This window comes from Eptesicus fuscus, chromosome 7, assembly GCF_027574615.1.
Source record: "Eptesicus fuscus isolate TK198812 chromosome 7, DD_ASM_mEF_20220401, whole genome shotgun sequence".
In the NCBI taxonomy this organism is placed as follows: domain Eukaryota; kingdom Metazoa; phylum Chordata; class Mammalia; order Chiroptera; family Vespertilionidae; genus Eptesicus; species Eptesicus fuscus.
In genome coordinates this window covers 101,194,965-101,220,082 of record NC_072479.1, presented here as the reverse complement: position 1 = coordinate 101,220,082, position 25,118 = coordinate 101,194,965, and the positions used below count along the sequence as shown (strand labels likewise).

General features: G+C 44.8%; 1 protein-coding gene across 2 annotated transcripts in view; it reads right to left on the bottom strand.

Annotated features, from left to right (window-relative positions):
• EIF3L (eukaryotic translation initiation factor 3 subunit L) overlaps positions 1-24,431 on the bottom strand; it is a 30,363-nt gene extending 5,932 nt beyond the window's left edge. Inside the window, exons 1-11 of one of the 2 annotated variants that reach the window (XM_054719503.1) lie at positions 24,349-24,431; positions 23,770-23,818; positions 22,650-22,860; positions 21,439-21,518; positions 16,345-16,406; positions 13,204-13,273; positions 11,952-12,025; positions 6,588-6,759; positions 4,132-4,286; positions 3,313-3,483; positions 1,990-2,487 (exon numbers count right to left, since the gene is read on the bottom strand). In XM_054719503.1, the coding sequence (XP_054575478.1) occupies positions 1,990-2,487; positions 3,313-3,483; positions 4,132-4,286; positions 6,588-6,759; positions 11,952-12,025; positions 13,204-13,273; positions 16,345-16,406; positions 21,439-21,518; positions 22,650-22,860; positions 23,770-23,818; positions 24,349-24,381 (1,575 nt within the window). In that variant the 5' untranslated portion in view covers positions 24,382-24,431. Of the gene's footprint in view, positions 1-1,989; positions 2,488-3,312; positions 3,484-4,131; positions 4,287-6,587; positions 6,760-11,951; positions 12,026-13,203; positions 13,274-16,344; positions 16,407-21,438; positions 21,519-22,649; positions 22,861-23,769; positions 23,819-24,348 lie in introns of those variants that run through there. The other variant, XM_054719504.1, reaches the window with a different exon arrangement.
• Positions 24,432-25,118: the final 687 nt, after the last annotated feature.

Sequence of the window (25,118 nt, the reverse complement as noted above, 5' to 3'; positions counted from 1 at the left end):
GCATAAGGCTTAAAAACCCAAAACCAAAAACGTAAATGGACCATTGACAGCTACCCCATAAAGCCCTATGTGCACTTTTTGCAATAGACAAAACCACCCAAATATCCATTAGCAGCAAGAATGAAAAAAAAAAAAAAAAAGGCAGTCAAAAATTAAGGTAGATATTGACTAGAGCGATGAACATGAATGAACTATTGCTACACACAACACTGGATGTGATTCTCTCAAATGTAACGTTGAACAGAAGAGACTAGACACAAAAAGAGCACATATTGGCGCTAGCCAATCTGGCTCAGTGGATAGAACGTTGGCCAGTGGACTGAAGGATCCCAGGTTCAATTCTGGCAAGGGCACATACCTTGGTTGTACGCTCAATCCCTGGCCCTGCAATCCCTGGTTGGGGTGCGTACGAGAGACAACCAATCAATGTGTCTCTCACATGGTTGTTTCTGTCTATCCTCCTCCCTTCCACTCTCTCTAAAAACCAATGGAAAAGCCCTAACCTGTTTGTCTCAGTAGATGGAGTATCAGCCTGCGGACTAAAAGGTCCCAGGTTTGATTGCGGTCAAGAGCATGTACCTTGGTTTCAGGCACATCCCCAGTAGGAGGTGTGCAGGAGGCAGCTGATTGATGTTTCTCTCTCATCGATGTTTCTAACTCTCTACACCTCTCCCTCCTCTCTGTAAAAAATCAATAAAATATATTTTAAAAATAAAAAAAAAATAAAAATAAAAACCAATGGAAAAATATCCTCTAGTGAGGATTAACAACAACAAAAAAAGGAACACATACATTATAATCTGTCTATATAAAACCCTAATTTGCAAATAGACTGAACAGAACTGGTTGCTATGACGTGCGCTGACCACTAGGGGGTGTGCATGGAACATGGCAGGTATCGGCCACGACAGGATGGTGGAGCAGGTGAGCAGGGGCGCCAGAGCAAGGCGGGGCGCTGGGCCCTGTCATTGGGGAGAGCTTCTGGTGGTTACTGAAAATTCTTTGCTCACGAAATCCCACCCTGCACTTGTACCCGCTGCCGGCGCCAGCCCCAATCATTCAGTGCCATCAGTGGGTGCGAGCAGTGACTGCCAGCCCTATTCGCCCCTCAGGGCTTCTCCACCTCCTCCTGCTTCTGAGGGGTGATCGGCCAATCACTCCACACTGCCAGTGGGTGCAAGCAGGGCCAGCACTGTTGGCGCATGGGAGCAGTGGCGGCAGGAGTGGGGCTACCAGCAGACAGGGGACGAGGAGCCATGGTGGGAGGGGCTGGGTGGGGATGCGGAGGACGGGCCACTGCAGCCCTGCCCACAGTTCCTTTCGAGGTGCACGAATTCATGCACTGAGCACCTAGTTCCATTATAAGAAGTTCAGGCTCCCTTAGCCTAAAATGCTCTTCAATCAAATATTTGCTTGGCTCATTTCCTCACCTCCTTCAAGTCTTAACTTCAATTTCACTTTCTCTACAAAGCTTATCCTGAGCACCTTATTTAATACTGCAACTGTGCCTTTTTTCTTTTTTTTTTTTTTAAGAATTTACTTCTCTCCCCTGCTCCCCCATTTATTCATTGATTTTAGACACAGGAAAGACAGCAAGAGAGAGACATCAATGAGTTGTTCCACTTATTTATGCATTCATTGGTTGATTCTTGTATGTGCTCTGACCAGGGATTGAACCCACAACCTTGGCGTATTGGGACAATGCTCTAACCAACTGAGCTACCCAGCCAGGCTTTCCACCACCACTACCCTGACTCCATAGCACTTGGCAACTTCTAACCTAATTTTTTGCTTAATTACAATGTTTAATGTCTATTCTTTAAAATTAGAACGTTAGCAAAAGTGCAGAAATCTTCGTTGATTTTGTTCACCAATGTATCCCAAATGCCCAGAACAGTGACTGGAAGACAGTGGGAGCTTAATCAGTATTTATTGCTCATGCATGAACAGAAAGTGCCCCAGAGAACCTAGCCCAAGGGGCGACCATACCTTATCGATGTAGAAGTCAACCTCAGAGGCTGACTGAAATTCGCCGTCCAGGGCGGAGATGCCGCTGGTCCACACCAGGTTCTTCATTTTGTGCTTGAAGACCAGAAGCTGGATGCGGAACTCCTGCTCTGTGAGGTCCAGGAAGCCGGCCAGCTTGGCCACAGGCATAGTGGTGTAGAGCTTGAGGAAGCTCCGAATGGTTGAGAGCTGGGCCTGCTGCTGCACTTCATCAGAAAACACCTTCAGCTGCTGCAAGAAGGGTTCCTTGTGGTAGTTGGGGTGCACGTTGTCATAGTTGGGAACTACAGGAGACAGGAATTTGGGGCAGGAATAGCTGAAAAGCTCCTCGTAGACCTGTGGGTCACCCTTCTGCATGCGTAGCATCTTATCTCCGTATTTCTCCCGCAGCTGGAGGTGAATGCTCTCATCGATACGCATAGGGTACATGGTGAGGGCGATGGCCAGCAGTGCATGCATCTGCTCATTCTGCTTATTGATCTGGGGGTGGAGGGTGAGATTGGAGTAAGGTCAAAAGAAATGGACTTTCTGAGTCCCCACCATTCTCCCCAGCACACTTCACAGATCCTTGACTTCCCCCTTTGTCTTGCACCACTCAGTTAACTTTCCCAATGTCTCCCCCAAGCCTTCTTCTAGCTCTATTCAATCCCGCCTACTTTCGGGTCCTCCTTAGTTGTCTCCTGGATTCTTTCCTGGTAACTCTGTCTCTCCAGTCTGCCACACTCATTACTAGCAGGTCAAGCCTCCCACACCAGTTATGATCAATTCACCCAGAAGCCTTTGATGGTACCTTAATGCCTATGGAACAAAGACTAAATACTTCAGCTGGGTAATGAAGGTTACACCAAAATCTTAACACCCAGTATGACTAATTTCTGCTCGCTAGCCAAAATGGTTTACTGTGCTGCTACATCACCATACACTTCCAAGTCTCCATAGCTTTGCTCTGCCTAAAAGCTCCTTCCAATTCTATACATGTCCTTGGATCCATCTACCCCCATGGCAAACTGCTTGAGCACAATACCCTCATCATCTAACTCATTTTTAAATACCCACAGCCCAGAGAACTGGGCTATACAAAGTGCTATACAAATTGCTGCTGAGTAAATAAGTGTAGGCACTGATGGGAATCAACTGGGGTTAAGAGGCACTGTCCTTATCAAAGTGTTCATGATCTGAGTTAATAGACAAAACAAAAAACTCCTAGAGTAGGCCAGCCATAAAGAAATCACTGTGCTGAAAAAGCATACTAAAATAGCAAAAGTATGGATGGCATTTACCAAAAACAGTCAGAAGCCCCCTTACCATCTCATACTTGTATGTCGTCCTCTGGAACATGCTCTTGGTCCTCTGGATGTAAAGGAGGATGTTGGCAAAGACCCGGATGGCATCCTGGTAGCGACGCATCATCAAATATGCAAAACCAACATAATAGTATGTGGTGACCTGGCACTCGGGCACACGGGAGTACATGCTCTGTGGAAAGAAATGGAAGAAGCACCCATGAGGCCCAAAACCAACTCATCCCAGATAGGATCTGAAAGTTAATGGGGCCTAGTGTCAGCTGGAGTCAGAGGTTCTGAGCATTATATATACCATTCACCAAGTAGTTATGTGACCTGAGGCCTCCATTTTCTTAGCTGTAACAAAGGGACTGGACCGAGTGACCCCAAAATCTTTCAGCTCTAAACACTCTATACCTCAGTTGTGTATTCTTCCTTGCTTTCTACTCCTTGCTTCTGTAAATAAGCCCCATAAAGGAACAGATAGAAGACAGGCACATAAGTTAAACCAAAAGGCATCCATTTTTATGTGGCCAGGCAAAACAATAACAATTAATCACATTACTATTTATACCACCTTAGAACTAAGTCTTCTGTTAATTAAGGCTAGTGAAACTTGAATAGCAAATACCTGCCATTATCATTCTGTTTTGGAAACAGAATCAAAAGACGACTGAATGTTTTAGGTAAACACCAAGAGAACCACCTTGTCCAGGTTCCGGTCTTCACTGCAGTGGCTTCCCGGTTCTCATTTTCAACTGGCCTAGGGAAGTGGGTCCTCTTTCACCTCCCTGGTATTTGCCCTAACAGGTGCAGACAGGCCGAGGAAACAATTCATTACCTTCTTGTTCAGTTCGATATTCTCCAGCACCTTGATGGCCTGGTAGTAGTCCCCCAGCAGGGAGTGCAGACGCAGAAGCCCCACCAGGCTGAAGTAGCCAAGCATCTTGTAGAGGGAGTGCCGTCCATACTCCCCGGCCACACTCTCGGGGTCACCTGAGAGAGACAGACACTAATGCTGCAGCAGAGAGAGGTAAGGCAGGCAGGCTTGAGCCTTGAATGTCACTCAGTAAACTCTTCACTCACTGCCAGCCTCTACAGCTGCCTGCCACAGGGAATAACTCTGCCTTCGAAGGAATACCAGGAAATAGCATGCCTGGCCTTAGGCTAATCTTAAATTTACCTACAGTTGGGTGGAGGGTAGCAGTTCTGTTATTTTTTACTTTTTGGTCCCAACACACCTGAGAATATGAGGTTCCCTCTCAACAAGACCCCCTTTTAAGGAAGCTCACAAGGTCAAAGCTGTTTTCTTAATAACACTAAGATGCTATTTGCCTTTACCACTGAGTTGAAATTTACACCAATGATGCAAAAACAATGCCAGGAAAAACTACTGACAACTTGGCATAAATCAGGCAGTGGCACCAAACTGTACCTAGTCATTGTATTCTTTGCCACCACACACTTGCAGTAAATAAATAAATAAATAAATATATATATAGCGGCTTTTCCACAAAACACCATTTTTACTTGAAAAAAAATGACAGACACAAAAACTATGGACATTTAGATTTAGGCATTTAGCAGCCATTTTCTCAAAAATGAATGAAGCCAGCCTGTTACACTTCAATGAAAGCAACTGACAGTGTTTGCTGCCAAAGAAAAATCTGAGTTTTTAAGCAAAAATTAGACTTTTATAAAACTTGTATCTTAAAAACAAACAAACAAACAAAAAACTTCTATCTGCCACTATGAGCTCAACAACTTCCAAATAAAGGCTTATCTGATGAGGTTGACAGCAAAAATAACAGTGATTTTTTAAAAATTGTATAACCAAAAAAAAAAAAAAAGTCTAACAGAGTGTCAACATTTGGAGTTTTACAACTCAATGAACCAATATTTTACAAAATCATGCATGTGCAAAAGACCCATTCAAGCTGGAAAAACCAGTGACATTTTTTTTTATCCTCATCTGAGGATATTTTTCCATTGATTTTTTTTTTTTTTTAGACAGAGTGTAAGGGAGAGGGAAGAAGAAAGACTGATGTGAGAGAAACACATCAATTGGTTGCCTCCTGCACAAGCTGGACCAGGGAGGAGCCTGCAACCAAGGTTCATGCCCTTGACCAGAATTGAACTGGGACCCTTGGGACCCTTCGGTCCACAGGCTGACACTCTATCCAGAGCCAAACTGGCTAGGGCAGTGGTCGGCAAACCGTGGCTCTTTGGCCCCTTGAGTGTGGCTCTTCCACAATATACCACGTGCGGGCGCACACGTACAGTGCGACTGAAACTTCGTGGCCCATGCGCAGAAGTCGGTTTTCAGCTCTCAAAAGAAATTTCAATCGTTGTACTGTTGATATTTGGCTCTGTTGACTAATGAGTTTGCCGACCACTGGGCTAGGGCAACGAGAGAATTTTAATGTACCAAAGTAAAAGTTCACTGATACAGTTTCAAATTCCTCACTGCAGCTAAGCTGTAAGACATTACTGCTTGTCAAGTTACACTGTGGTATCAAAGAACATCCATACCACCTGAAAAGGCTGTTAAAAACTTCTCCCTTGCCCTAACCGGTTTGGCTCAGTGGATAGTGTGTCGGCCTGCGGACTGAAGGGTCCCAGGTTCGATTCCTGTCAAGGGCATGTACCTTGGTTGTGGGCACATCCCCAATAGGGGTGTGCAGGAGGCAGCTGATCGATGTTTCTCTCTCATTGACGTTTCTAACTCTCTATCCCTCTCCCTTCCTCTGTGAAAAAATCAATAAAATATATTTTTTAAAAACAAACAAAAAAACTTCTCCCTTTCCCAAATAATTATCTTTGTGAGGCCAGATTCCCCTCTACTTACTTCAACCAAAACAGCATATTGCAACAGACTGAAACCAGGAATAGAAATGAGAATCCATTCTCTTCCAGAAGCAAGACACTAAAGAGATTTGTAAAAATGCCTCTCTTCTCAATGAAAAAACAACAACAAACCAACCAACCAAAAAACTTACGTAGATTAACTACGATCTTCTCAATCTATTAAGAGTGTAAAGTGGTCCTGACACCAAAAAGTTAGAAAAGTGTGAAATCTTAACAAAGGCCCTGGAGAAACAGTAGAAAGGCTTATAAATGCACATCTCAGTGCTGTTTCAGTCTGCCAGCCAACTGCCGAGCCCAGTAGCCCCCAACTTTGGCACTCAGTTACTATTCACAACCAAAGAGAACAACAGCCCATCCCTAGGAGGCGGTGACTCCCCCACACTTCCTGCGGCCTCTATTCATGTGGAACAGATGGCAAGCGGCACTCACCTCCGCTTGTGTACACCTCCAACTGCCGGTTGATGTTGGACTTGTCTACCAGGGAGTGAAGGACATTGAGGACACTGTGAACATTCCAGATTTTGGGATTGGAACGAAGGAAGTCAATCTCCTCCTCTGACTTCTTGGCGGTCTTACAGCGGTACTGGCTAAACGACTGAAACTGTTGGGAAAGAAGGGAAAGATGCAGCAGTGGCATACAATCTAAGGTGACAGCCCAAGTGCACAATGCAGAAGATGAGGCGATGCCCAGGACTGTGGACTGGGGAAAGGTGAGGGTGAGAATACTACTACTACTCATGCTAAACCTCTCTGCACACTATTTGCTTTTTCAAAGCCATCTTTGATTAGCTGTGAATTTTGTTCATTACTAAATGTTAGTTGTTCTACAGTTAAGTAAAAATCTCTAAGATTAGAGGTAGTTTGTGAAAAAAACAAAACAAAGGCACAACTATTCATTTTGGAGTCAAACACAGCCTAAAGTTATTTAATATACCTGAGCTCCACAATGCAGTTAATCTGACCACCAGAATCAGGTGGTTTGTAACAGATTTCTATTCATATGTGGTTTTGCATATGAATGATGATGTGGTGGAGAGGGGGTAGGTATCTGTACGTGTGTGTCATCCAATCTAAGTCATCTCTGTACCAAAGCCAAGTATAAGGCCCACACAGGGGTCATGCCACAGGTACTTGGAGCAGTGGTTCTATCCGATCAGCACAGGACTGGCTCCAAGAATCACCCAGAGAATAGCACAAGAGACCATCTGCTCAATCATAATTTTCAAAAAGCACCCTGGTTGATTCTGGTGCACACTCCGGTTTGGAAACCAGTGACCTAGAAAGGCTCTAAGTCCTAGATGACCTAAGATTGTTCTTCAACTCTAAAGCATTATCTTCATCTAAGAGTGGAGAAAACACAGTCATCTTACCTAATAATAGATAAACATGTAAATTGACCGTACCTCCACAGCCAATCAGGAGTGAGTATGCAAATTAACCCAACAAAGATGGAGGGTTAATCTGCATACGCAGGCACAGAAACGGCCGGCAGGGGGATGCCTGCTATGAGGGGTTGGGGGGAGGCGGAGGGAGCTACAGGAGTGGTGCTCCGGCCGGGAGCGAGGACTTGGCGGCTCCCGGGCAGCCGGGAGTGAAGCCAGGGGAAGGAAAGCCTATTCTTGCACGAATCTTTGTGCAACGGGCCTCTAGTAAATTAATAAAAACAAGATAATCTAATAGAAAAATAGGCAAAGGATACTGAAGACCACTTCAAAGAAAAACAGGATTGGTCTATTAACAGGGAAAATGCTCAATCTCTTTAGTTGTCAGATAAATGTAAATTAAAATGAGATTTTTTTTCCTTTTCCATCAAATTGACAAAAATTATACAGACCAATAACATCCAGTATAGAAAGTGTGCTCCCCAAAGCTGCTGGTAGTCATATAATTTGATACAGGCCTTTTGAGAAGGCAATGTATTACTATTTACTAAAATTCAAAGTGATTGAAATGTTATATATCCTGATTGTGGTTGTGTATATGCTTGTCATATTTCATTGATTATACACGTAAAATTGGTACATTTATTGTATGTCAATTATACCTCTGTAAAGTTGATTTTAAAAAATTTCAAAAGTGTCCTGGTCGGTGTGGCTGTTGGTAGGAGTGTCATCTCCCATACACAGAGAATACACAGAGAGGCAACCTCGATATTTCTCTCTCATATGGATGTCTGTCATCTCCCTTCCCCCCTTTTTCTCTACACATCAATGAAATGTCCTCAGATGAGGATTAAAAAAAAAATATATATATATATATATATATATATATATATATATATGTCTCCGATCTAATAAAGAGGGGATATGCTAATTGACTGTCATACTCTCACAAAGATGGTGGCACCTACAGCCAATAAGGAGGGAATATGCTAATTGCTGCCACTCCCTCAAAGATGGCAGCACCCAGTCCCCTCAGCCCCCCAGGCCCCAGGGCTGGCCCAAGGCACAGGCAAGCCTTGGATGTTGGCTGCCCAGCCGATGCCCGAGGCGCAGGTAAGCCTGGGATGTCGGCTGCCCAGATGCCTAGGGACGGCCCAAGGTGCAGGCAACCAGGGCTGGCTGAGGCTTGCACTGCTGGCAGTGGCAGCAGAGGTGTGAAGGGGGCATCGCCTTCCCCTGATCGCCGGGTCACCTCCTGCCCCTGAGGGCTCCCAGACTGTGAGATGGGGCAGGCCGGGCTGAGGGACCGCCCCCCTCCAGTGCATGAATTTTCATGCACCGGGCCTCTAGTGTGTGTGTGTGTGTGTGTGTGCGTGTGCCTGTGTGTGTGTGTGTGTGTATATTTAAATATATTTGTATTGATTTCAGAGAGAAGGGAGAGGAAGAGAGAGATAGAAACATAAATGATGAGCCCTAGCTGGTTTGGCTCAGGGGACAGAGCGCTGGCCTGCGGACTGAAGGGTCCCAGGTTCGATTCCAGTCAAGGGCACATGCCCGGGTTGCGGGCGCAATCCCCAGTAGGAGGCATGCAGGAGGCAGCTGATCAATGATTCTCTCTCATCATTGATGTTTCTCTCTCTCTCCCCCTCTCCCTCTCTCTCTCTCTGAAATAAATAAAAATACATATTTTTTAAAAAGAAACATCAATGATGAGAGAGAATTACTGATTTACTGCTCCTTGCACATCCCTCACTGGGGATCGAGCCTGCAACCTGGGCATGTGCCCTGACAAGGAATCGAACCGTGACCTCCTTGTTCATAGATCAACGCTCAACCACTAAGCCACGCTGGTTGGGATGAATATATATACATACATACATACACACACACACACACACACACACACTGAGTGGCCAGATGATTATGATCTCTGAATGCATAATAATCTGGCCACTCAGTGTATATCCTACATAATAAAAGGCTAATATGCAAATTGTCCCCTCGACCAGGAGTTCAACCAGCAGGCAGGCCGGCCAACCGCCCATGTCCCCTCCCCCTGACCAGGCTGACCGGACCCCAGCCATACATGAATTCATGCACTGGGCCTCTAATACACACACACACACACACACACACACACACACACACACACACACTGAGTGGCCAGATTATTATGCATTCAGAGATAATAATCTGGTCACTCAGTGTATATATATTTAAAAAGCAAATATACTTCAACTACCAATAATATTCATTGATTCAGTTTATACTAGTGAAAATAAAAAACCCAAATGTTCATCACCAGGAGTGGTATATCCATATCCCGTAGATGGCACAAGAAACTAGGCAGGTCTCTATACAGACATGTTACGTGTTCCAAGTCATAGCAAAATACACAATATATAGTAGGACATCATTTTTTTAATGAAGTATTTTTGTATGTACACATCTATGTAAATGCCTGAGAAACATTAATGTGGTGTCTATCTTTCCAGACAATAATTGCAAAGACACTTTCATTTTATCTGGTTTGAAGAAAAAAAGATTTTAAAAAATACAGTATTAACATATTTGCATATTACTTGTAGCAATAAAAATAAACAAAAGAGAGTGGCAGGGAAGAGCCACTCACCCCGTGTGGCATGTATCTAGCTAGGAGAATCACCAGCCAGGCCTTCACTGTCTGTGTTAGAAATGAGAGCACCTTAAGCCCATTAAGAGGAGAACACCAGCTAAACCAAGAGAATTTTGATTGTCTTCAAGGGATGAAGAACCTTAGCACCGATGATCCTCCGTGACTTGCTGTGAGTGAACAGGACTGCCAACCTTCTAAAATTATGCCAAATTAGAGGTGGACACAAGCCAAGGAGCCAGAGAGGGCAAACAAAGCTGGTGTGGTTTGTGGCCTGAACTCACAAAACCACTGAAGCCTCATCTTGAGCAGGAAGCCTCTTTCTGCCAGAGCCCTAGGAAGATTTTCTCAGCTCACCAATCACAACTCAGCAACACCTTATGCACCATTCATTAAGTCTCTTTGATCCATGGGGCTCAAATGACATCTTTATTAAAACAACAAGATTCCCCTGATATACCCAGTGTGAGCTATACTATCCCCCAAAAGACAGATGGAAACAGATGTTTTTCCAAATTCAATTATTTTGTTTTGTAATTTATTTTATATTTTAAACAGAATTAGGCTAAAAGGTGAAGTATAATGATACTGACCACAACCAGACTCATATTATTTTGTGTCAGGCACTGCACTAAAGCACATATACATAACCTCCCCCCCAACCCCACACACACACACAGTTACCTTCCCAAAGATCCCTGATTTAGAGAAACCAAGGGACAGTGTGATTAGTAACTTGCCCAATGTCCAGGGCTAGTGAACAGTAAAACTTGAACTTCTACCCCCAGGTCCCACAGCCGCAGTACTTTACGTCAGGCACAGTTCTCAGTGGAACATGAACAATAGTACTCTGAGGTGGTAAGATTTCCATTTTAATAAAAATGTTCTATTTTATTCTGATCTAGAATGTACTTAAGTAACCACTATCACAATCAGGATAGAGAAGAGTTTTGCTTTGTAGGAAAGTGAGGCTTGGAAAGCTTAACAGCATGTCACTGTGACAGAGCTACGAGGTGGCACCCCAAACTAGAGCCATCTCTACCTGGCACCAAAGCCTGTAAGACCCGCTTTCTTCCTGCCACATCACCTCTCAAGGTCAGGTAAGAAGTTGGTAAAAATTCAACTCTCCCGACTTCCAAGTTCCTACCTGGAGCTCATAGGCCTCACTGACTCTTCAGTAAACCCTGACATGTCCTGGCTGGGTGGCTCAGTTGGTTGGAGCATCATCCTATACACCAAAAGGCTACGAGTTTGATTCCTGGTCAGGGCACACAGTACCTAGTTTGCGGGTTTAACCTCCAGTCGGGCCCTGTACGACCTCTCTTCCCCCCTTCCCTCTCTCTAAAATCAATAAAAACATATCCTGTCCTAGCTGGTTTGACTCACTGGATAGAGCGTCGGCCTGCGGACTGAAGGGTCCCAGGTTCAATTCCAGTCAAGGGCATATGCCTGGGTTGCGGGCTCGATCCCCAGTAGGGGGCGTGCAGGAGGCAATCAATAATTGATACTCTCTCATCATTGATGTTTTTCTCTCCCTTCTGCCTTTCTCTCTGAAATCAATAAAAGTATTTTAAAAAATAAAAACATATCATCAGGTGAGAATTTAACGAAATAAAAAACACACAACAGAGGAGTCCACTGCCATGGGATATTTCAGTTCAGGCTATGATGGGCTTATTTTTATACCATGCACCTTTTTAATAACACAAGCAATGGCAGTAACAGCTACTCCTTGCTCAAATCAGTCATTTAAAACGAGGCTAAGGGCTGACCAGATACCTGATAGATGAACTCATCAATGATATCCCAGAGCCACTGGTTGGGTAGTTCAAGGGGAGCAGGACCATCAGCATCTGCATAGAAGATCACAGAAAAGTCAGACTAGAAGCAAGGACTCTGCCCATTGGTAAGGCTGCAGAGCACATTTTACAATTTCTCTTAAAAAGACTAAATCATGCCCTAGCCAGTGTGGCTTAGTTGGTTGGGCCTCGTCCTGTGCACAGAAAGACTGCCAGTTTGATTCCCAGTCAGGGCACATGCCCAGATTGTGGGCTCAATGCCCAGTAGAAGGGTGTGAAGGAGGCAGCAGATCAACGTTTTGCTCTCATGTCGATGTCTCTCTCTCTCGCTCTCCCTCATGTCCTCTCTCTAAAATCAATAAAAACAGCCCTAGCCGGTTTGGGTCAGTGGATAGAGTGTTGACCTGTGGACTGAAGGGTCCCAGGTTCGATTCTGGTCAAGGGCACATGCCCAGGTTGCGGGCTTGATCCCCAGTAGGGGGCGTGCAGGAGGCAGCCAATCAATGATTCTCTTTCATCATTGATGTTTCTCTCTCTCTCCCTCTCCCTTCCTCTTTGAAATCAATAAAAATATATTTTAAAAATAATTAAAATAAAATAAAATCAATAAAAACATATCCTTGGGTTAAAAAAAAAATTGTGAGTTTCCACACTCTTCCTTGAAAACCTGTCTAGCATCTTTTTTATTTTTAAAATATATTTTATTGATTTTTTACAGAGAGGAAGAGAGAGGGATAGACAGTTAGAAACATCGATCCGCTGCCTCCTGCACACCCCCTACTGGGGATGTGCCCACAACCAAGGTACATGCCCTTGACTGGAATCGAACCCTGGGACCCAACGCTCTATCCACTGAGCCAAACAGGTTTCGGCTTTTTTTTTTTTTTTTTTTAAGATTTTTTTTTTTTCATTGCTTTTGAGAGGAAGAGAAATATCAATGTGGGAACCAAATATCCATTATCTTCCTCCTGCAGGACCCCTACTGGGGACTGAGCCTGAAACCCGGGCATCAGGCATATGACCTGACCAGGAATTGAACCGGCAACCTTTCAGTGCACAGGACGGGCCCAACCAGCTGAGCCACACTAGCCAGGGCTAAAAAATCTTTAAAAACTGTATATCATACGGCATTATCCCCTCTCCACCTGCACATTAAATCCTGTTAAAAAGAGTTGGAGGTCAATACTAGGCCTCCTCATACCCTCCCTCACTTGCCCAAACCCCAGACTCACTAAGAATGTAGTTGAAGAGATTGCAGTAGTTATAATAGGATTCAAACCTCTGTTCCAAGGAAGGTCCCCCCTGTAAAGAAAGCAGAGACATCAGGACATAGATCATTAATTTCAATGTGTTACTAATGGTGTAACTGATGTCTGCTCTCTCCTTCTTAATATGCAAAGAGCACTCCAGCAAGAGGGAAGACAAAAAGTGCTATGACAGTTCCAAGAGACAGAGTACCAGACCACAATGGTCAGGTTTTTGTTTTTATTACCTTTTTTTTTTTTAAAGAGAGGAAGGAAGAGGGGGAGAGAAGAGAGAGAAACAATGATGCGAGAGAGCAAAGCATCCATAGGCTGCCTCCTACATGCCCCCTTACTGGGGATCAAGCCTGAAACCCAGGCATGTGCCAGACTGGGAATTGAACCAATAATCGTTCAGTGCACAGGACGAGGCCCAACCAACTGAGCCACCCTAGCCAAGGCCACAATGATCAGGTTTTATGGCAACAACCTTAACAAACATTAGGAAACAGGCATGCCCATCCAGCAAAGCAGAGGAAGAAAGGTGTTGCAGCAAAACAGTACTAACAAAGGCAAAAAGGTAAACTGTGGGGCTTTAAGGTAAGAAGAGACAATGCTACACTGGACTACACCGGGCCAGGAATGAAGAGGTCTTTAAGGTCCAAACAAGAATCTAGAAAAAAAAATCTAGGCCAGGAGGTCAGCAAACCCACCATCACCTGTTTTAGTAAAGTTCTATTGGAACACAGCCATGACCACTTATTGTCTACAACACAGTTGAATAAATTCGAGAGATTATGACTTTAAAGTCTAAAATACTATCTGGGCCCTAGCCAGTTTTGCTCAGTGAATGGAGCGTTGGCCCGCAACCTGAAGGGTCCCAGATGATTCGGTCAAGGGCATCTACCCCAGTTGCAGGATCGATTCCCTAGTCGGAGTGGGGTGTGAGGCAACCAATTGAAGTGTCTCTCTTACATCAATGTTTCTCTCCATCTCTCCTCTCCCTTCCGCGCTCTCTAAAAACCAGTGCAAAAACTTAGATTAGGATTAACAACAAAAAAACTTAAATGGGCAAAGAGTGGAAACCAAAACCAGCTGAGCAACTACTCAGTAGTTCAGGTACCTATAATAATAAAAGGGTAATATGCTAATTAGACCGGACGTCTTCCACACGTCCTTCCTGACAAAGCCAGGGCCGGAGGGAAGCCAGCCTGGGTCCTGGGTGCCTGCAGGCGGCCCAAGGGAAGCAATCTGGGTCCCGGGTGCCTACCGGCAGCCCAAGGAGGGAAGTAGCCCGGGTCCTGGGTGCCAGAGGGAAGCCGGTGCCGGCAGCCGGAAAAAGGCAGGCCTACTCTTGCACGAATTTTCGTGCATTGGGCCTCTAGTGAGATGATAGTATCTTGAACTAGAATAGCAGCAGTGGTAAAAGAAGTAGTTGGTTTCAAGAAATATGTTGAAGGTACAGCTGAACAAGATTTGCTTCAAGATTGATGTCAAATGAGAGAAAAGTCAAGATTGATACCAATGCCCAGCCGGTGTGGCTCAGTATTGAGCATTGACCTATGAAAAAGAAGGTCAGGGTTCAATTCCCGGTTGGGGGATGTGCCCGGGTTGTGGGCTTGATCCCTGGTAGGGGACATGCAGAGGCAGCTGATCAATGATTCTCTCTCATCAGTGATATTTGTTTCTTTCTCTCTCCTTCTCCCTACCTCTCTGAAATCAATAAAATTAAAAATAAAAAAAAAGAATGATACCAAGGTGTTCAGTCCAAGTAACTGGGTGACTGGTGGTATCATTTATTGAGATAATGAACATGGGTTAAACAGGTTTAGAGAGAAAATAAAGAGTTCAATTTGAAGCACATTAAATTTAAGCTGACTATCAGACAGCCAAGTGGAGCTGTTGAACAGTAGAATAAAATATGGATCTGGAGAGACTGGAGCCTAAGAGATTTTTAAGTCACTGGTGTATATAAATACTGCAGATGTTTTTTATTTTTGTTGTTGTTGTTGTTAATACTCACGCAACGATATTTTTTCCATTGATCTTTAGACAGAGTGGAAGGGAGGGAGATGGGAAGAGAGAAAGAGAAACATCGATGTGAGAGACACATCGATTGGCTGCCTCCTACATACACCCCAACTGGGACCAAGGATCGAACCTGCAACCCAGGTAATGTGCCCTTGACTGGCAATCAAACCTGTGACCCTTCATTGCACACGCCAACACTCTAACCACTGAGCAACCAGCCAGGGCAGTGCAGATTGTTTTTTAAGAGGCTTCAGGCACTCTAAAATTTAGAAATTTGGAAGAAAAGAATTAAGCAAGTGCCCAAAGTTGAGGTAATGTGGTGAAAAGAACCCTGGTGTCACAATAAGACAGATCTGGGTTCGAGTTTGTCACTTAACTAGAAATTTGAGACAAAGCAACCTCTTTGCACCTCAGTTTGCCTATTTTGCAGAATCACTGTGAGATTGGACACCTGTGGACGTATTCCAAGAGCCCAGCATTGTGCCTGGCAAACAGTGACAGTTTATTTATGTTTCAGAGAGGAGGAGGCTCCGTGGCAATGCACTGAGGGGGAAAAGGACATTCCAAGCAGAGGCAGCACAAGGTGCTTGGAACACACTATTAGAATGGCAGCCTGCAAACCAGTGCATGGTGATGAGTGCCAGCCAAGGAGAACTGGGGATGGAAAAATTAACAAGGACGGACAGGCCATGCAGTGTTATAGTTTGTCTGGAATAATAGCCAGCTTTCTAGACTCAATTCTCCCACTGCCATCTCTTAAAACATGCCAACCAATCTTGGGCACTGAACCAATATAAACCAGTGACTGTGTTCCAGGGACAAAATGGCAGAAAGTTAAAAAAACTGCCAGAAGCCCGGCTGGTGTAGCTCAGCAGTTGAGCATCAAGCCAGGAAACAAGGAGCCAATAGTTCAATTCCCGGTCAGGGCACATGCCCAGGTTGCGTACTTAATACCCTGTGGGGGGCGTGCAGGAAGCAGCCGATCAATGATGTTCCTCTCTCATCATGGATGTTTCTATCTCTCTGTCCCTCTTCCTTCCACTGTCTCTAAAAAAAAAATCAATAAATATATTTTAAAAAACAAAACATTTAGATACTTACACTGACTTTAGCATATATGTGCCTGTAGTACAATTCTTTGTACAATATCAGGAAGACAGCATCTGAAAGAGATGGCAAAGGGGTACTTTAGTAATGCACAAAACAACTAGGAAATTCTGGCAGTTTTAGCCCCTTGGGGGCAGTAAAGGGATAAACGTGATTTCAGAGACTAAACAGCTAAACTCTAACACTTACACCTAAAAATACATGCAACAAGAAAATTTGTTTCTCAAGGGAAAGAGACTAGACGTCGAGTAGTGAGCACAAAATAGACTATGCAGATGTTGTATTGTAAAGCTCAAATTTACATAATGTTATTAACCAATGTTACTCCAATAAATTTAATTTTTAAAAAATTAATTTCTCATTTTACTCTTTCAACCTCATCAATTTAATTCGGCCCATTTCTGTTCACCGTTTAGAGACATTTGCCGTACAGGAGCTTAAATAAACCAGCACATAAGTAAATAACTCCATGAAGAGCAGTATGATGCTACCTATCAAAATTGCAAATACATGGGTATCACTGACTTAGTTGGAATTTGGCTACCATCTGGGAACCTAGATTTCAGAAGGGTTCCCACCACCCTGATAAGGGGCTCTCTCTGCTGTGCCTAAATGGTTCCAACAATATGGTTTATTCTGAACACTGACTTTTCCTTCTGGGAGTCTGGAATTTTGGGACATGTTAGGCAGAGTGTGTGCCTACATGACCAGCCCAGATAAAATCCCTGGACACCAAAGCTGTAATAAGCTTCTCTGGCACACACTCCACTCGCCTTCCAATTCCTTGCTTGAGGAGTTAAGTGCCCCTGTGTGACTGACAGGAGTGGACTGATGGAACTTGCGCCTGGTTCCCTCTGGCCTTCAGCGCATGCACCTTTTCCCGTTGCTGACTTTGCTCTGAATCCTTTTGCTATAAACCCTGACAGCCATGGGAACAACTACACACTGAGTACGGAGTCCTCCCAGCAAATCATCAAACTTGGAGGTGGTCTTAGGAATGCTGAAGATGCAGAATACTCTCCAAAAATACATTTTTTAAAAACGAAAAGGGACATTTAGTTTATATGAAAAAGGAACAAAAGAGCTACAGTTAAGCCTTAACAACACAGTTTGAACTGTGCAAGTCCACTTACACATGGAATTTTTCCAGTAAATATCTGTACTATTTTTTTATTGTGATCGGTAGTCTGTAGATGAAAAGGACCAACTATATGCACTGATGTGTGCCATTTCATATAAAGTCACTGGGGAATCACAAAGGAAACAAGTTTCTGAGGAATCAAAAGTTATATGCAGATTTGACTGTGTGGGGGGTCGGCACCCCTAACCCCTACGTTGTTCCAAAAGTCAACTGTAGTGGTACATCTACACAATGGAATACTATGCCACTATAAAAAAGAAGGAACTTTTACCATTCACAACAGCATGGATGGAACTAGAGAGCATTATGCTAAGCGAAATAATCCAGACAAGTATCACATGATCTCACTCATATCTATACTAATAAAAGGGTAATATACTAATTAGACCGGGCGACCTTCCAGACAAAGTCATAGTGGCGGGGCCGAGGCAGAGGCGGTTAGGGGAGATCAGGTAAGGAGGGGAGGGCAGTTGGGGGTGATCAGGCCAGCGAGGGAGTGGGAGTGGGGGAGTTGGGGGCGAGGAGGCCAGCAGTGAAAGGTAGTTGGGGGCGATCAGGTGGGCAATTGGGGGGGGGGGGCAGTTGGGGGTGAGCAGGACAGCAGGCAGAATGGTTAGGGGCGATCAGGCAGCCAGGCAAGCAGTTAGGAGCCAGCGGTCCCGGATTACAAGAGGGATGTCCGACTGCCAGTTTAGGCACGATCCTAAACCGGTAGTTGGACATCCCCTGCGGGGTCCCAGATTGGAGAGGGTGCAGGCCGGGCTAAGGGACAACCAACCCCCACCCCCTGCACGAATTTCGTGCACCAGGCCACTAGTGTGGGATATAATGATCAACCTAATTTGATGAACAAGAATAGATACAGAGACAAATGGCAGGGGAGGGGGGCGTTAGAGAGCAGCCAAAGGACTTGTATGCATGCATATTAGCATAACCAATGGACACAGACAATGGGGCGGTGGGGGCTTGCCTGGGGTGGGAATGGCTTGGGAGGAGATCAATTGGGGGAAAAGAAGACATATGTAAAACTTTAGACAGTAAATAAATTAAAAAAACAAACAAGAAAACCAGCCCTAGCCAGTTTGGCTCAGTGGATAGAGCATCGGCCTGCAAACTGAAAGATCCCAGGTTCAATTCCAGTCAAGGGCACATGCCTGGGTTGTGGGCTCGATCCCCAGTGGGGGACTTGCAGGAGGCAGCTGATCCATGATTCTCTCTCATCATGGATGTTTCTATCTCTCACTCCCTCTTCCTTCCACTCTGAAATCAATAAGAAATATATATATTAAAAAAAAAAGTCAACTGTATTCCTATTTGCATATATATGCACAGAGTACCACGAGAAAGATAAACAAAAAAATGATAACACTAGCTGGCCCCAGAGAGATAAACTGAAGACTTGGGGACAGAAGTGGAAGGGGAATTTTTATACCAAATCTCCTTTTATACCCTGGCATACAGTGAAGCTTTACCTGTTTAAAAGTACATTACGAGACTCCTAATGTTCTTAATATAATATTACATTCTTTATAGGCAAATAGGCACTATAATATAGGCTCTATATCATATAGAGCAAGCGTCCTCAAACTACGGCCTGCGGGCCACATGCGGGTGTTTTTGCCATTTTGGTTTTTTTACTTCAAAATAAGATATGTGCAGTGTGCACAGGAATTTGTTCATAGTTTTTTTTAAACTATAGTCCGGCCCTCCAACGGTCTGAGGGACAGTGAACTGGGCCCTGTTTAAAAAGTTTGAGGACCCCTGATATAGAGTATAAGGTCTGAACAACATAGAAAATAACATTTTTTCAGAGTGAGTTCTAAACCTGTGTATCGATGATGATACTAATAGTAAGTTAAAAAAAAAAAAAAAGGAAAAAAGTGCAAGATGTATACATTGAAAACTATAAAACGTTGCTAGAAGAAATTAAAGACCTCAATAAATGGAAAGACATCCAATGCCCATGGACTAAAGGACTTAATATTAAAATGGCAATACTTGCCGAAACCAGTTTGGCTCAGTGGATAGAGCGTCGGCCTGCGGACTGAAGTGTCCCAGGTTCAATTCCGGTCAAGGGCATGTACCTTGGTTGCAGGCACATCCCTGGTGGGGGGGGTGCAGGAGGCAGCTGATCGATGTTTCTCTCTCATCGATGTTTCTAACTCTCTATCCCTCTCCCTTCCTCTCTGTAAAAAATCAATAAAATATCATTTAAATAAATAAATAAATAATAAAATGGCAATACTTCAGCCTAGCTGGCGTGGCTCAGTGGTTGACCATCGACGTGTGATGAACCAGGATATCATGGTTCGATTCCCAGTCAGGGCACACACATGGGTTGTGGGCTTCATCCCTGGTAAGGGGTGTGCAAGAGGCAGCCGATCAATGATTATGATTCTCTCTCATCATTGATGTTTCTTTTTTTAATATATATTTTTTTATTGATTTCAGAGAGAACGGGAGAGGGAGAGAGAGATAGAAACACCAATGATGAGAATCATTAATTGGCTGATTCCTGCACACCCCCTACTGGGGATTGAGCCTGCAACCCGGGCATGTGCCCTTGACCGGAATCAAACCTGGGACTCTTCATTCAGTCTTCAGGCTGATGCTCTATCCACTGAGCCAAACTGGCTAGGGCAATAAAAATATATTTTAAATGGCAATACTCCAAAAGGAGAAAAAATAAAAAGTAGAAATAAAATAAAATGGCAATGCTCCCTCAAATTGGTCTTCAAGCTCTACACAATCCCTATAAAAATCTCAGCTGACACTTTTGCAGAAATTTATGAGCTGATACTTAAATTCATATGGAAATCCAAGAAATTAAGAAAAAGCAAGATAATCTTTAAAAAAAAACACCTCTCAATTTCAAAACTTACTGCAAAGCTACAGTAATCAAGAAAGTGTAGTACATGCCCAGCCCATGTGGCTCAGTGTCAATCCAGGAACCAAGAAGTCAGGGTTCGAGTCCTGGTCAGGCCACATACCCAGGTTGAGGGAGGCAGACAATCGATGATGTTTCTCTCTCATTGATGTTTCCATCTCTCTATCCCTCTCCCTTCTTCTCTCTCTCTAAAAATCAATGAAAACATTAAAAAAGAAAAGAAAAAAAAAAAGAGAGTGTAGTACAAGTACAAGCCTAAAGCTAGGCATATAGATCAATGGAATCAAATTCAAAGTCCAGAAATGAACCCTTACATTTACATAAAACCAATTCTGACAACTGTGACAAGGGGAAAAGTGTGGTCTTTTCAAAATTAGTGCTAGAACAGCTGAATAGCCGCATGCAAAAGAATGAGGTTAGACCCTCCTACTTCACATCATATATAAATGTGAAAGGAGGGTCTAACTTCATCACTTTGTGATGGTACATATAAAAGATACCATCAGAAAGTGAAAGATGGGAGGCTGGAGAGCCCATCCCAGAGTCACTGTAAGGACCCCCCCAAATTGCAGAGGGAAATGGAAACAAGTCAAGATCAAAGATCCCGCCCTGGCCAGCGTGGCTTAGTAATTAGAATGTCGGCCTGAGCTCCAAAGGAAGGGTCGCAGGTTCAGTTCCCAGTCAAGGCCATGCACCTGGGTTACAGGTTTGATCCTGGCCCTGGTCAGAGCGGTACAGGTGGTAACCAATTGATGTGTCTCTCTTACATCAGTCTTTCTCTCTCTCTCTCTCTCAAAAAAAAAAAATCAATGGAAAGAAATATCCTTGTGTGAGGATTAACGAAACAAAAAAGATAGAAGATCTTAGTTTCATGTGTGAGAGATCTCTGTCCTCTTCATTTATTCAACCTTCATTCAACAAGTTACTTACCAAGGGACTACTACGTACCAAGCCCTCGGAAAGTAAAATGGTGAGCAAAACAGATACAGATCATCCTGAGCTTCTAAGGACCCCCAGTCCCGGGATCCCGTCCAGCACACAAGACAGAGCTCACACCTACCGTTGCCAACCTGTGGAGCAATGGCTTCAGCCTCAGGCCAAGGTGTATTCTTGAAGAATCTTTCTGTCAGCTTCGTCCAGCTGAAAACCAAGCAGAATAATTCTAGAATTCGAAAACAAAAAGGACCCGAGAGGCAACTCTCACATTTTACAGACAAGGACCTTTGGCTCAGAAGGGGGAAGATTTCACAGAAATAAAGTCAGGGCCAGAGCCATCCAAGTCTACAACTTTCCTCAACCCAACTCTACCTCAGACAATCTTTCTTAATCCAGTAAAATATCCTCTTCTATCAGTAAGGCACCACCAAGCGCTTCAGGATCAGCTCCTGCCTCTGCATCACGAACTCTAGGTGCTTGCTAATCCCTGATTTGAGAACGACTTTTCAGATTCTCCTCCTCGCTCCCTTTGCAATACTATTTCCACTTGCTAGAGTACTGTGCCTCCTCCCTCTCTCCAAACACAGAAAAAAACAGTTTGTTATAAAATAAAATAAAAAAATCCGTTTGTTGAAGTCTGGTGCCACAGCTGACCTAGAGCATCCAAACCACACACTGCTGTCCAACATGCTTCACAGCCCCACGAGAGGGTGATGTTCATTTTCTTTCTCCTGATCCCTTCAGCAGCTACTTCAACGTCCCTGACTCTCCGCAAGCCCCACCTCTCCCTTTTCTCCAATTAACACGCTCAAATCCCCCTTCAAACACGCTCAAATTCCCCTTCAAAACACACAACAAAACAGTGTCTCCATAACCCTGCAAGTCCTCTGCACTTACAAATTCGCCTTTCTCAACCCCCATTTCTCCCATCCCACTGTTATCTGGCTCCTGCCTCCACCACTCCTCTGAAACTGACTTTGTTAAGGTTACCCAAGTACCTTCTAAGTTGTCAAATTCAAGTGGCTCCTTTCTCATCTCAATCTCCTTAGAGCACTTAGCATCTGTTTACCATTTCCTGCTTCAAAGTCTCTTCTCTCTTTAGTTCCTATGACACTTCTGACTTACTACCTACTTTTCTCCCGCTTCTTTGCTCACTTACTGTCTGTCTCCTCTGCTATTTTTTCTTTGCTCTCCCCTCAAAACATCTTTCCCAGGGTGCCAGCCGTTTTTCTCACTACACATTCTCCTAGAGAAATAATACCGACCACATGCTTGGCTAAACTCCTCTATCTCCCTGTACTGTCCAGTACGGTGCCATCAGCCAGCAGCCCATACCTGTTCTCATAGATGTCCTGGATCTCATACACTTTCTGGTCAATGACGTCACTGGAGACACGACTTGCCTGTAGCTCATACACCTTCTGGTCGATCAAATCTGACACGGTTTTGTGGAAATACTGGATGAAGTTTTTGATCACTTCGGGGATCACCTGATAGGTCTGCTGTTCATACTGACGTTCATAAGCCAGATCCTGCTTTGGATCTCCTAGAGGTTGGATATAATAAATAAGTATTTTACAAAGTGCTTTCAAACCCACATATATAACAAGAGGGCAAGACCATCATCCAAACTAAGCTCAATCTTATAAAATAGGATATAATTCCCCCTTTAAATACTCAGATGTAATACTCCCAATGCGATCACCCTATTTCTTCACAACATTTACCACCAAAGTTACTTATTATCTGTTCCTCTCACTAGAAGCCAGTCTACATGGGAAAGAACCTTGTCTGTCTTGTACGCAGATGTACCCTCAGGACTAGAAGAGTTGTGTGTGTTGCAGGAGGGGGGAAGACTGTGGAAAGGGAGAGTAAGAAGTAGGTATTTAATATTACTTGAAAGAATAAATTACTGCCATTTTTCTACCTATATGATTTGGTTAGAGGAACTAAACTTCTCTGTGCTCAGTTTTCTCCTCTGTAAAATGGAGACAGCATTAATATACACGCTTCACAGAACGGGTGTGAGGGCTAAATGAAACCCTTCACACAGAGTACCCAGAACAATGCATGGCACTTACATGGCCAAACCAAGTCACTATGACATTTCAAGAAACTTCAAAAACCTTCACAAAAGATTTCATTTGGGCTTGGTTTGAATCACTGTAATTTTGTTTACAAGATCTTCTCCTTCAGCGAACAGTTTGAACAACAACAAAATCACAGCCAGGACAGTAGTCCTTCCCTTCTAGGGTTTCAGGTGGACCATGAGAAAGGCGTGGTTTAGCAGGCTCTACACCACCCTCCTGCTGAGAGCTAGGAACTGACTCCAACCTAGACATCAGACATCAAGAAGCAGTTTTAAACAGGTTCCCCGTCAGCGCTGTCCCCACACACTAATAAAGGGGCCCATCCTTGTAAGCACCCAGCTAACCGGACAAACGCCGAGTCTCACCTGTGTGCATATCATAGTCGCCGGGGTAAGAATAGGGGTCATAGGCGGCCTGTTAACGAGAAACACAGGAGCGGTCACCAAGGCGTGAACCCAAAATGCTCGTTCTAGGGCTGGTGTGTCAAGCAGGGTACCAAGGGGACAAAGTTGGATGAAACAGTCCCTGCCTTTCAGAAATTCGCATGCCTGCAAGGAGAGACTACACACACAATGACAGCACAACGTTGCGGCGTTGTAAGGTAGAGCAAAGCTAGGAATCAGCAGGATTTGACGAGACTGAGCCCAAAATATAAGAAGTGCTCGATTGCAGAAACACAGCACCCACGGCCAGCTTCCGTCCCCGATCTTAGAAGAGAGAGGACGAGGGGACCGGACTCGGGAAGCGGGCGGGCAGACAGGGCTGAGGAGGAGCCGGGAGGGGTGGCCGCAGCGTGAGGGCGCGCAGGCCAGGCGGCAGGCGGGAGCTGGTCGCGGCCCGCGGGGGCTCCCCGAGTCCGCCGGGCACCGTCTCACCGCGGGGCCCCGCTCCCAGAGAGCCCAGCCCCCGTGGCGGAGCCCAGCACCCGCTCAGGGCCACGTTACCTCAGACTCGTAATCATCGGCGGGGTAAGACATGACTGCGAGGCTCGCGGACACTGTGGGAGAGAGCGGAAAGAGTGTCCTGCGCCTGCGTTGCGAGACCGGAAGTCCAGCCCCGCCCGGGCCTGCCCGGAAACCGGAAGCCTTGCCGGGACCGTAGACAATCTCAGGCTGCCATGTTAGGAAGGGCGAATACGACAAACACCTTAAATTTCCTTTCTTCTTCAAATGGAGGCCTTACGAGGAAAGTGACTCTGAAGTCCTTGCGTACATTTGGAAATAAGGACATAAAATATTTCTGCATAATGTACCATGGGCAAAGAAACCCAAAGTGTTGCCACACAAAAGATGGCTGGCGGCTTTAGTCGGGCCGATTTCTCGCGTGAAGGGAAATTCGGATACGAGAGGGCTTGATGTTGGATTTAGGTATAAACGGGGTTTGCCTGCGGTGACAACTATCTTCCAACGTTCCGGCCTCAAAAGACTAAACTTACTGGGGGTAAAAGAGGAAAGTTGGTGCTACATAGTGAGAGGGCATTGAGAAAAGGCGCCTCTCGATTTTGGACGTTAAGGTTGGAGCAGGCAAAGATGAGGCCAGCTCTGGTGTGAGGTCCTGGAGGGAGTCCTGGGTCCCACGCACGTGCTCAGGCTGTGGGCGGTGTCGGAATCCCGCGGGACTGTGGGTTTGCGTCCCGGGGAAGCCCTCGAGCTAGGGACGGGGTTATAAAGCAACAGAAACCGGCATGTGGGTCAAGAGACTTCGCTCAGCCGTC